Source organism: Carettochelys insculpta, chromosome 16, assembly GCF_033958435.1.
Source record: "Carettochelys insculpta isolate YL-2023 chromosome 16, ASM3395843v1, whole genome shotgun sequence".
NCBI classification, from domain to species: domain Eukaryota; kingdom Metazoa; phylum Chordata; order Testudines; family Carettochelyidae; genus Carettochelys; species Carettochelys insculpta.
Window position 1 is genome coordinate 37960151 of NC_134152.1, and position 11391 is coordinate 37971541.

At 53.2% G+C, this 11391-nt stretch overlaps 1 protein-coding gene across 1 annotated transcript; it reads right to left on the reverse strand.

Annotated features, from left to right (window-relative positions):
- Positions 1-4942: 4942 nt before the first annotated feature.
- Positions 4943-10622, reverse strand: NDUFAB1 (NADH:ubiquinone oxidoreductase subunit AB1). Its single transcript, XM_075010640.1, has 5 exons — positions 10438-10622; positions 8691-8810; positions 7953-8040; positions 5770-5881; positions 4943-5096 (listed from the first exon to the last, which is right to left on the reverse strand). Exons 1-4 carry the CDS (start codon positions 10570-10572, stop codon positions 5790-5792), a joined length of 435 nt encoding a protein of 144 aa, XP_074866741.1. The 5' UTR covers positions 10573-10622; the 3' UTR covers positions 4943-5096; positions 5770-5789.
- Positions 10623-11391: the final 769 nt, after the last annotated feature.

Below are 11391 nucleotides of genomic sequence, written 5' to 3' on the forward strand. Positions count from 1 at the left end.
CCGCCCCCCAGGCCCCCAGCCCGCACTGCCCCGCCCCAACCCCCCCCACCGCGCACTGCCCCGCCCCAACCCCGCCCCCCAGGCCCCCAGCCCGCACTGCCCCGCCCCAACCCCCCCCACCGCGCACTGCCCCGCCCCAACCCCACCCCCCAGGCCCCAACCCACACTGCCCCGCCCCAACCCCCCCACCGCGCACTGCCCCGCCCCAACCCCACCCCCCAGGCCCCCAGCCCGCACTGCCCCGCCCCAACCCCCCCACCGCGCACTGCCCTGCCCCAACCCCGCCCCCCAGGCCCCAACCCCTCAACCCACACTGCCCCGCCCCAACCCCGCCCCCCAGCCCCCCAACATGCACTGCCCCGCCCCAACCCCGCCCCCCAGGCCCCCAGCCCGCACTGCCCCGCCCCAACCCCCCCCACCGCGCACTGCCCCGCCCCAACCCCGCCCCCCAGGCCCCCAGCCCGCACTGCCCCGCCCCAACCCCCCCACCGCGCACTGCCCTGCCCCAACCCTGCCCCCCAGGCCCCAACCCCTCAACCCACACTGTCCCGCCCCAACCCCGACCCCAGCCCCCCAACCCGCACTGCCCCACTCCAACCCCAACTCTGCCCCCAGTCCCCCAACCCGCACTGCCCTGCCCCCATATCCCACCCCCAGCCCCCCAACCCACATTGCCGCACCCTCCCTTACCCCACCCCCCCAAACTCCCCTCAGTAAACCACACCCCAGACTTCACATGCACAGCCCCCTCAAAGGCACCCCCATGGCCTCAGAACGCAATACTTACCGCCAACACCCCAAGCCACACACCCTCCAGCACACTGCGCCAGCCACAAACAGGCAGAGCCACCAATGCACCAGCCACAGAGCACACAGTGCAAGACAGACACACCACAAAACACAGTGTGCGCAGTGGCACAGTGTGAGCAAACCACAGCCACACCCCATACAAACAGGCTTTTGCTCTGTCCGAACACATGCAAACCGCATACACGTTATTTAAACATGTCCCATCCACCCCTCACCAGAAACCACACATTATGGGTCAAGGAGGGTCTGGCTGCCCCAGTGGCTGAAGAGGAAAGTCTGGACTGTTCCTAGCAGTATCCAGGCAACCCCGTAAGACACACAGAGCAGACCCCAAATGCAGGTTAAGATGTACAATAAGGCCAAAGGCAGCACTTCAGAAAGCCTGAGCCAAGCCCCCGAATGATGTTGCTTTTACATATAAAGATACAAAATGTGTGTCCAGTTTTTGTTTGCCTTCTAGCGTGAGGCATTAGAGTGAACCAGGTCAGGTTTTCAGGACGGTCTTTACAATCAAGGAGACTAAAAGCTCACGTGTTAAAAATGAGATGGTCACTTGATTCTGGGCCCTGGGGCTTTCAGAGCAACACACACCCTGTACACAGGAGCAAACTCCCTCAGATGCAACACAAACACACAAACACACACACTCTCTCTCTCTAGTTATTTTTGGTGAGCTGCATGGTCTTTATCTCACACTCTGCTATGCCAAATAGCCTTTAGGTTTCAGGAACCGAAGCCTTTGCTACAATGGCCCAGCTCGGGGGTTTGGCAGTGAGCTCGGAACCTTCCGAATACAGGTGTTGACAGCGAACCCGGTTCCAGGAGATTGAAAATTTACCCTCTAACGCCAGGGGTGGGCAACCTGCAAGCTGCACGTAGCTCATCCGAGTTTTATGTGTAGCCTACGCGGCATTGTGTTTCTCACTGCCCAATCCAGGGCTCTCGGATTCTGCTGGTTTCTGTCCGCATAGTTTTTTCCCTACTGGTATTACAGAAGTGACACACCTGTAAAGCCAGGGCATGTGAAGGGAGGTGTGTGCTGACTTCACACAGCATTGCGAGAGCTGCATGCTCCTTCTGCACCCAACTACTATAGTTCAGTCAGCCCACGCTGGAATTCTAGGGACACAAGCCCAGTTAGAACTGCCCTAGCCTAGAAGGCTGTCTTGATTATGACAATCTTGTGGACTATGGAGATGATGCAACCCATTCACTAGCCAAGGCTGGCTTTCACTGGGGCTGTGTAGTGGCCCCCTGCAAAATGAGATGGAGACCTGTAGAGCAGCAAGTGACCACTTCACAATTAGCACCAAGGCCTGGTTGCGCAGGGTAGACTGGACGTTCCATGCCGTTGGTAAAACAGACCTTGCCTTTAGTCAGCAGTGCACTAGTTAAACTCTACATCTGTTTGAAATGCAATGTTACTAAACCCTGGTGGGCACCGAGGAGAGTAAAGTCGCAATAAATGACATTGAAATTGAGTGCGTCCACACCTGGCTTTTTTCCCCCTTCAGTTCAGTTAAATTCAAGCAGTTTGAAAATCAGCCCTTTCGCACAGATGGTGAAATTAATATGGACAAGGCTGTTGGCTCCCCACTGTACCGAGCCACCCATGGGCCCAGCTAGCACAATTGCTCCCCACCCCCTGCCCGTGAACACTGGATGCTTCAGAGGAAAGTGCTACAATCCCCTTAGCGGACAGCTAAGGAAAAGCCTGCCTGGGGGGATTTGTTTCCGAACTTTGGCATAGTTTACCCCACCCTGTGAGACGTTAAATTCCTGATGTGCTTCCTGTCTAGGGGAATTTGGGTGTAAACAGGGATGGCTAATCTCAGCCCCAAGTCTTTAAAATCCCCCTGAATTCTTCACCTCCTTCCCATAGCTAGTGGAAATGGAGTGCACAAGTTAATTTTGTAGCATGTCAAAAGTATTTCTTTTCTATCCATTTGAAATGGATTGCCTTTCCCTTACCTTCAAAATCCCCTCCTCCTTGTAGCAGGAGAAGAGAACAGACAGTACAAAATACAGAATATCCACTGACAACCATACCCGGAGCCTTTAACTATGCCTTTAAAACAGATTCACACAATACGCTGGTATTGAAAATACATTTGCTGGCCATAGTAGAATTAAGCCAAAGGCGGCCTTCAGCTCAACGGCATCCCAAGGCCGAGGGCAGTGAGGGGAGGGGGCTGTTGGAAAAGCACAGTGAGGAAGAGCATGGGTGGAGCTGGATTAGGAGAGTAGAGCAGCACACATGGGGTGGGGGGGGTCTATCCTTGTAGCAGATGGTTTCCTCTTTGCAGTTCCTGAGATAGCATAACCTAAATACTCCTGGACCCTGATTATCCCTCTGTGCATATCACTGGCAGTTACACATCTGAAGGCAGAGAGTTGATCCAGGCCCTGCATGCTCAGAAGCTAAGCAGAGGCCATAGCTGGGCAGGATATTTCCAAGGAAACCACCAACATTGATGCCTTCAGAACAGCTCTTTGGGCTCACTCTATTCCACTTTGTGGAATTCCCCTTAAAGTTGCTCCTTCACCTCCAGTGTTAACCCATGCACAGGCTGTTAGTAAACAGCTGGGGTGCTCTGAGTGACTGCAGTTCAGTAAATCCAGGTGCATGTAGGCAGAGTCTACTTGCTGAAGTGCTCAGGAATGAAGGGCCCCCTCTAAGAGCTCTTAACTTCAGCAGCTTCTACCACCAAAGTACAAACCACTGCAGAGAGAGGTGCACTTTGAACCATAACCAGCTTCAAGCACAGCAACTCCCAGGCAGCTGAGAACGCAGGCTGTGAAAACAAAATGCCTACACATTTAAGGAGCCCATGTGGGTCAGGAGGAGGCTCCAGTTTATTTTCCAGCCACCCACCACCCTGAATGTCACAAGAAAATACATAATCAGGTGACATTTGGCTCTCAGCCTGGCGGTGCCTCTGTGACAGATGAAAGCACTTTGTGGGTCAAAGGAAAAAAAAGTTATGTCCAGCAATAACTTTCAGCTCTATCTTGGGAGGGATTTAAAAACAAGCCCCTCATGCTGAGATAAGTTAAATTTACAGTAGCACTGACCCTACTGTGCACTTTGGCAGCAGGAAAAATCATTTCCTTTATTTTCCATGAAGTACATACAATAATTTTGAAACTAACATTTACTTTTAAACATCTATGTAATGAACACCAAACAGGAGGAAGAATCTGATTTAGTGGAATGTGAAAGGAAAAGTGAGCACTCAGGCACAAGAGAGAACAAGTTCTTTTAAAAAGCCACCTTTAACAAAAACTAAACAACAGTTTAAGACCCATCTCAGAGCATTCTGAAACCACAATGAATGGTGTGCTCATTACAGGGTTACTGAGAGTGGATGTAGTGCTAACTGCAACCTAAAGAGCAGGTTTTAAACATATTCTTGAGCCCCTGAATTCTTGACAATCTACATGGCCAGGGTTAGAAGATGCTTTTTGTCACATACAGGCAGCTGGTTTGGATTTGGATGAGACCCATAAAAAGTTGGTACAAGCACACGTTGAAACCCTCCAGTAGAGGTTAGAAATAATCAAGTCTTCATACTGAGTTTTACAAAAAAGGAGAGACACAGGATTTGAATTTCACTGCCAGGCACAGGGTGTTGACCTCAGACTACGGCATCCTAGCTGTGCTTAGTAAAGCATCTTATTTAAACATTGTGTGTTAGCAGTGGAAAGATGGGAACCATGTGTGCAAGACCAACAACTTAGCACCTTGCTAAGAACAGAGGCTGTTTTTTAGCAGCCATGAAGAACACACTCACACAGAGCCTCAGGCAGGGATTCACAGGTAAACCCCAACAGTAGGATAAGCCCAGAGCAGTCAAATGAGCAACGGTGCTACATTTGTACGTTATCTGACAAAACTCACAGAGCTTTTTCCAAGGCTTTGGAGGATCTACTCCGAACCCAGATGCGAAAGTCCTCAGTTATAGCATGACTCACCATTTCCTTAGGTATCTAGAAATCAGAACATCTTCCCACAGAGGCAGAATTCACACTTTAAAAGTCAGTGGCGGGGACTTTTGGACATTAGGTGTGATTATTCTGGGCCATTGACCGCTGACATAAAGTATCGTAGAACAAAATCACCAAGACAATATTGGTCTTCTATATTTATTTTAAAGGCCAATATATATTCAGACAACGTTAAATACAACGTCCAACAGAACTACTGCAGCAATGGTACAGTAATGTGCGCTTACACTCAGACAACTGCTGATATCATCCCAGTCTTCACAGCAGAAGAGAATTTCCTGTTTAAAAAAAAAAAATCACACAGACTTGGCATTTCAGAGCTCACAAGTTACCTTGTCAACTAGGAGGGGAAGCCATGTTCCCCTGTCCCTTCACAAACAGCAAGCAGTCCTGTAGCACCTTAAGGAAAGCTCATTACCTAATAATTGCATCTATTAGTCTTTAAAGTGCTACAGAACTGCTTGCTACTTGTAAACTAAAGCATATAGAAAAAGGGAACCAACATGGATGCATGACCAGCATGAACCAGCACTGCCAAAGAAAGACAGTGAGTTAAAGGGCCATAGCTCTGGTGAAACTGCCACCTCTGTTCATGGCAGCACAGATAAAACAGCAGGAGCAGGATGTGGGGAAAGGGGATGCTTGGGCAGCAGTCAGTCCTTGACTCTCTGTTAGGACTGGAACAAGGGGATAGGGTTGTATGGCATTTTCCTCTGAGGGATACAGCTGGAAACATGACTGAAGCAACAAGCCCATTTCGATCTCACAGCTGACTTGTCATCTGCCACCAAAATCTGTGATTGATCCAGTTTCAATACCTGACCTGCATCATAGCATTAACTAAAATTATACAGCCTAGCAACAAAGTATTTCTCTTCTCCAATGACTCCCTGGTGATTTTACACTGCCTGGCCACCATTGCTACTTACATTAAAATATGTTTCTACTTACTCAGCTTCAACAAAATATCTTCATTCATACACATCCTTCTTATCTGCAATGTAATCTACAATCTCTTGTGGACACATTAGCTTTTCTGCTTCTGCATCAGGAATTTCAAACCCTGGAAGAAAGAGTACATGCTTAGCTTGGAACAGAAGAAACGCAGCAAAGAGAGAAAGCCTAATACAAACTCAGATACTTATGCCTTGGCCATATGCAGAAGTTGTTCAGCAACTAAGAGGTTGATGTGACATCTTAGAATCACAGGGTCGGAAGAGACCTCAAGAGATTACCAAGTGTAAACCCCTGCTGAAAGCAAGACCAATCCCAACTCAATCAACTCAGACAGGGCTTTATCAAGCCAGGATTTAAAGACTTCTAAGGAAGGAGATTCCACCACCTCCTTAGGCAACACAACATTCCAGACCTTCACTGCTCTCCTAGCAAAATGGTTTTTCCTAATATCCAACCTAGCCCTCCCCCACCACAACTTGAGACCACTGCTCCTTATTCTGTCATGTCATCACTGAAAACAACTCCTCCCATCCAATTTGGAACCCCCCATCCCTTCAGGTAGTTGGAAGGCAGCTATGAAATCTCCCCTCACTCTTTTATGTAGACTTAAAAAGTCCACATCCCTCAGCCTCTCCTTGTAAGTCATGTGCTCCAGCCCCCAATCATTACTGTTGCCTTCCACTGGACTCTCTCCGATGTGCGCACATCCCTTCTACAGTGGGGAGCCCAGAATTGGATGCACTACTCCAGAACTGGCCTCACCAATGCCATATAAAGGGGAACAATCACCTACCTAAATATGCTGGCAATGCTCCTACCAACACACCCAATATGCTCTTAGTTTTCTTAGCTACAAGAGCATGCTGTTGGCTCATATCCAGATTCTCATCCACTGTAATCCCCCAGTCCTTTTCTCTCATGACTAGTGCTGCACGTCAAACCCAGCTGTGCCATACCCAGCAGCAGAACAGCATGCAAGAGGCATTAGGCAGAAATTGGCAGTTCCTACTTATTGTGAAGCCTCACTAACAGAATCAATGGCCTTCCAAGTACAGCTTAAGCTTCTATTGTATCCCCAGAGCTCTGAGACCGACTTTGATGTGCAGCAGCTATGAGATCGCACGGCCTAGTTACATGCAAGGGAGAATGCAAAGCACCAGCTTGTTTGATATTCTTCTATCAAGTATCATTACAGCAGGTGTCTTCCAAAAATTGTACAGAATTCACCAGGTTAAGGACAACTTGGCCTTGAAACAGCAGAACTGGTCACTTCATTTCTAGACAACTGGATTGTCTATTTCTAGCCTTGGTGGCTACAAGTTAGCCTCCTCCCTCCAAAATGTAAATTGATGCAGTAATTAAATTAAGTACATCTGGGCAATATGCAAGTCAAAATGTCTCCAATTAAAGTGCACATATTCTATTACAGTTTTTTTTTAAACTACTGGAATGTATATGCACTGAATATGACTGTCAATTTACACCGCAAATAGCAAGAACTTGCTTTAAATTAATTATATATAGAATCATAGAAGGTTAGGACTGGAAGGGACCTCGAGAGGCCATCGAGTCCAGCCCCCTGCCCTCATGGCAGGACGAAGCACTTTCTAGACCATCCCTGAAAGCCATCTAACCAACCTCTTCTTAAATATCTCCAGTGATGGAGATTCTACCACCTCCCTTGGCTCTATAAGATAATTATATATTTCAGCATTCTGGTTTTTATATGAAGCACCAGAAGAACTCTTGAGATATGAAGTACAAAAATGTCTTGGATACAATAAAACGAAAGAAACAATACACGACTTAGCAGGGTCAGATGAAGCAGTTACAGAACTGCTTTAGTAGCTAGGCTTGGAGAAGTCGAATACCACTTTTACATCCAAACAGCAGCATATGTCTTTCTTATGTAGCTACATGGCCCCTATTACCACAGCTGCTGAGTATCTCACAACCTTTATTTATCCTCACACCACCCTCTGGAAGCTGGGAAATATTATCCACATTGTACAAACTGGAACCGAGGCAGAAGCTGAGCAACTTGCCAAGGTTACAGAAGCTGGTGGTACAGCAAGTATCGAAGCTAGTTCTCCCAGGTCCTTGGGTAGCCCTCTAAAAGCTGGACAATCCTCCCTCTCCATATGGAAGGGCAGGGAGGAGAGACAAACTTCAGTTACCAAATTCATCTTCCATGGCCATGATGATCTCCACTTGGTCTAAACTATCCAAGCCGAGGTCTTTCATGAAGTGGGCATTTATTGAGAGCTAGAAACAAGCCAAACACAAATACAATAAGATTGATGCCAGTCATTTCACTAGGGAAGAAAAGTTACATTTTCGGGGCATGACCCACTTGGAGTTTACCTAAAGATGCCAGACTACCTGGTGGTTTTGGCCTTTACCATCCCTCTGATGAGACTTTTTTCAGATGTACGTGCAGGAGTTTCTCTGCTAGCTAGGCAATATGTACTATTATCTGAATAACTAAGACTATTTAAAACTTAAAATAACTAATTTCTCCAAAGAATGCTAACAGAAGATAGCACAGTTTGACTCCTGGGCAGTCTCAACATCTTTCCTGAAACGAACAACTGTTGCCATTAAACAGTCACTGTTCAGAGAAAGAGAATTTCCTGTTTCCTGACTGCCCCTGGACGCTGACCTGTTTATTAATCCAAAGGCCTTAACTTCCTGGACCTTACCACCACTCATGTGTTACAGCCTGTCTGTCTGCTTGTGTAAACACCCCTTCATCCCTCTCCCATAGAATTAAGAGTGCATCCTTCTGGGTGGGTTTTTGGCTCCTCCTTTTACAGTGGCCTAATGGACCAACTTGACTTGTTACCACCAGGGCAGCTGTCCTTCCTCCTACTGAAAAATAGAGAATCTGGATTGTAATAGTGTTTATAGCTTACCTTTTCTGGGTCTACCTTATCATACAGCTTCAAGACATACAGAACACGCTCCTTGATATTCTCCAAAGTAAGAGGTGGCAAGTCTGAATAATGGCGGCACAACTGGAGCGTACCAGAGACCTGGAGGGAAAGCATGGAAATACCTTACAAAAGCACCAGGACAATCTAAGCATCAACACATATGAACACACCTTTCACAAACTCAGACTGCAAAGGCCTGCACAGCACATATGCCAGTCTGCCTGTGAGGCAGGACTGTTTCTTCCAGACTTAGACTTTCCTTTTAGTACACAGGACAAAACCTCTCTGCCTCTGAAGGTGGCAGGCCTCTCTGTGTCAAAAGGACTCCATAATCCACCACCAAGAGATGCACAGTATCAGACTTGGCCCCAAAGGGGAAAAAGGGAAATCGCAACATGCATGAACAAGCACCTTTTGGCAGAGCAGAACTCTGGTGGCAGCTGCCTCGGTTCCGCCAGCCAGAGCAGAGAACAAGCAAGATAAAGGGGCCGGGCCTGGCCTGGCCTGCCCATGGGAGGTAGGTTTGGAGAAGTGGAGAAGTGGAGCAGTTTCTGCCTTCCCTAGACACATGGGCATTAGCCCACCAGCCCAGACCCATTCAGATCACAGCTGGTCTCCGAGCTGGGTCAGGGAGCAGTGCGCACAGAATCCGAGGGCTGGAAGGTGCCTCGGGAGGTCACTGGGTCCGGCGCAGGGCCGGCCCCTCCACACCCCCCGGCCAGGAGGTCACCGGGTGGAGCCCCCGCCCGGCGCAGGGCCGGCCCCTCCACACCCCCCGGCCAGGAGGTCACCGGGTGCAGCCCCCGCCCGGCGCAGGGCCGGCCCCTCCGCACCCCCGGCCAGGAGGTCACCGGGTGCAGCCCCCACCCGGCGCAGGGCCGGCCCCTCCGCACCCCCGGCCAGGAGGTCACTGGGTGGAGCCCCCGCCCGGCCGGCCCCTCCGCACCCCCGGCCAGGAGGTCACCGAGTGCAGCCCCCGCCCGGCGCAGGGCCGGCCCCTCCGCACCCCCCGGCCAGGAGGTCACTGGGTGGAGCCCCCGCCCGGCCGGCCCCTCCGCACCCCCGGCCAGGAGGTCACCGAGTGCAGCCCCCGCCCGGCGCAGGGCCGGCCCCTCCGCACCCCCCGGCCAGGAGGTCACTGGGTGGAGCCCCCGCCCGGCGCAGGGCCGGCCCCTCCACACCCCCCGGCCAGGAGGTCACTGGGTGCAGCCCCCGCCCGGCGCAGGGCCGGCCCCTCCACACCCCCCGGCCAGGAGGTCACCGGGTGCAGCCCCCGCCCGGCGCAGGGCCGGCCCCTCCGCACCCCCGGCCAGGAGGTCACTGGGTGCAGCCCCCGCCCGGCGCAGGGCCGGCCCCTCCGCACCCCCGGCCAGGAGGTCACTGGGTGGAGCCCCCGCCCGGCCGGCCCCTCCGCACCCCCGGCCAGGAGGTCACCGGGTGGAGCCCCCGCCCGGCGCAGGGCCGGCCCCTCCGCACCCCCGGCCAGGGCTCTCCCAGGCAAACGCTGCAGTTCGCAGCCCGGGACAAGCCACCTTCGCGCCCCGGGGGCTTCGGCCAACCCACCACGCGAGCGGCCTGAGGCGGGGGCAGGCGGAGCCCCGCGCGTAGCTCGGACGGGCCGACCCGGCGCGGGGTCCCCTCTGGCCGACGTGCGGCGCGGCGCGGCGGGAGCTGCCCCAGGACGCGGCCGGGGCCAGGCTCAGGGCTGCCGGCGGGCGGGCCTCACCTGCGGGCGGGGCGGCGGCGGCGGCGCGGCGGGGGCCGGCCGGCGGCTGCAGAGGGCAGCGGGGCGGGGGCCGCGGGCCGGGAGCGGGCGGGGCTGCAGGCGGCGGACGCAGGCGGACAGGACACGGGCCGCCATCACGTCCCCTGGAACCCAGCGTGCGCCGCGCGGCGCCGGGCCCGCAGATATCCCGGCAGGCGCCGCGAGCGGCCGGCAGCGCCCCCTGGCGGCGGGAGGAGCGAAGGCTGCGGCGGGTCTGGCCGGCGGCGGCTGCCGGGCGGAGTTCGCCCCGCCCCGCCGGGAGCCCCCGCGCTCTTGGCCCCGCCCCGCTCTCGGGGGAGCCCCGGGGGCCAGCAGGGGGCCTAGCACCAGGCTGGCAGCGGCAGGGCGCGGAGCAGCCACCTCCGCCCCCGGGCGCACTCGCTCCGCCCCCCGCCGTCCCCGGCCCTACGGCCGCACGCGGCGCAGCGGGGGCCCGGCGGGGCCCGGCGGCTCAGATGGGCGTCTGCCTAGTTACACAACTGGCTATGCGAGAAGCCCGGCAAAGCCGCTACGAACCAACCCCTGCAGCTCAGCGCCGCGGGCGGACACAGCAAAACGTTCATCTCCCCGGTGGTGCATTTTGCAGCTGTGTGAGATGAGGACGTAGCCCACGTGTTGGGAATGGGGCACTTTTGTCCTCGTGACAGCGAGGGAGCCGTGCTAGTCTGTACAGTCAAAACGTGGTTTAAATCGTGATGGGAACTTTCTGAGTCACTACAGGGGCTCGTCTGCAGACTTGGCTCAATCTAATTCTTGACCTTCCCCCCCCCCACCGACCCCTCCACCCTCTGATTTGCTCACCTTGATTATCTTTTTCCGATTTGTCCTCCTTGCTTACTGTTTTTGGTTCTCTGTGTCTTGAATATTGAGTCTGTTCTGGTCTGGCTGTGGTCCGAAGAAGTGGGTCTGTCCCAC

Excerpts from the sequence above, each read along its gene's own strand:
- NDUFAB1 (XM_075010640.1), bottom strand. The coding sequence starts at position 10,572 with ATGGCGGCCCGTGTCCTGTCCGCCTGCGTCCGCCGCCTGCAGCCCCGC. Across the intron at positions 8,811-10,437 it reads CGCCGCCGCCCCGCCCGCAG|GTCTCTGGTACGCTCCAGTT; the intron begins GTGAGGCCCGCC and ends CTTTCCCTCCAG. Across the intron at positions 5,882-7,952 it reads GGCCATGGAAGATGAATTTG|GGTTTGAAATTCCTGATGCA; the intron begins GTAACTGAAGTT and ends TCTTTCTTCCAG.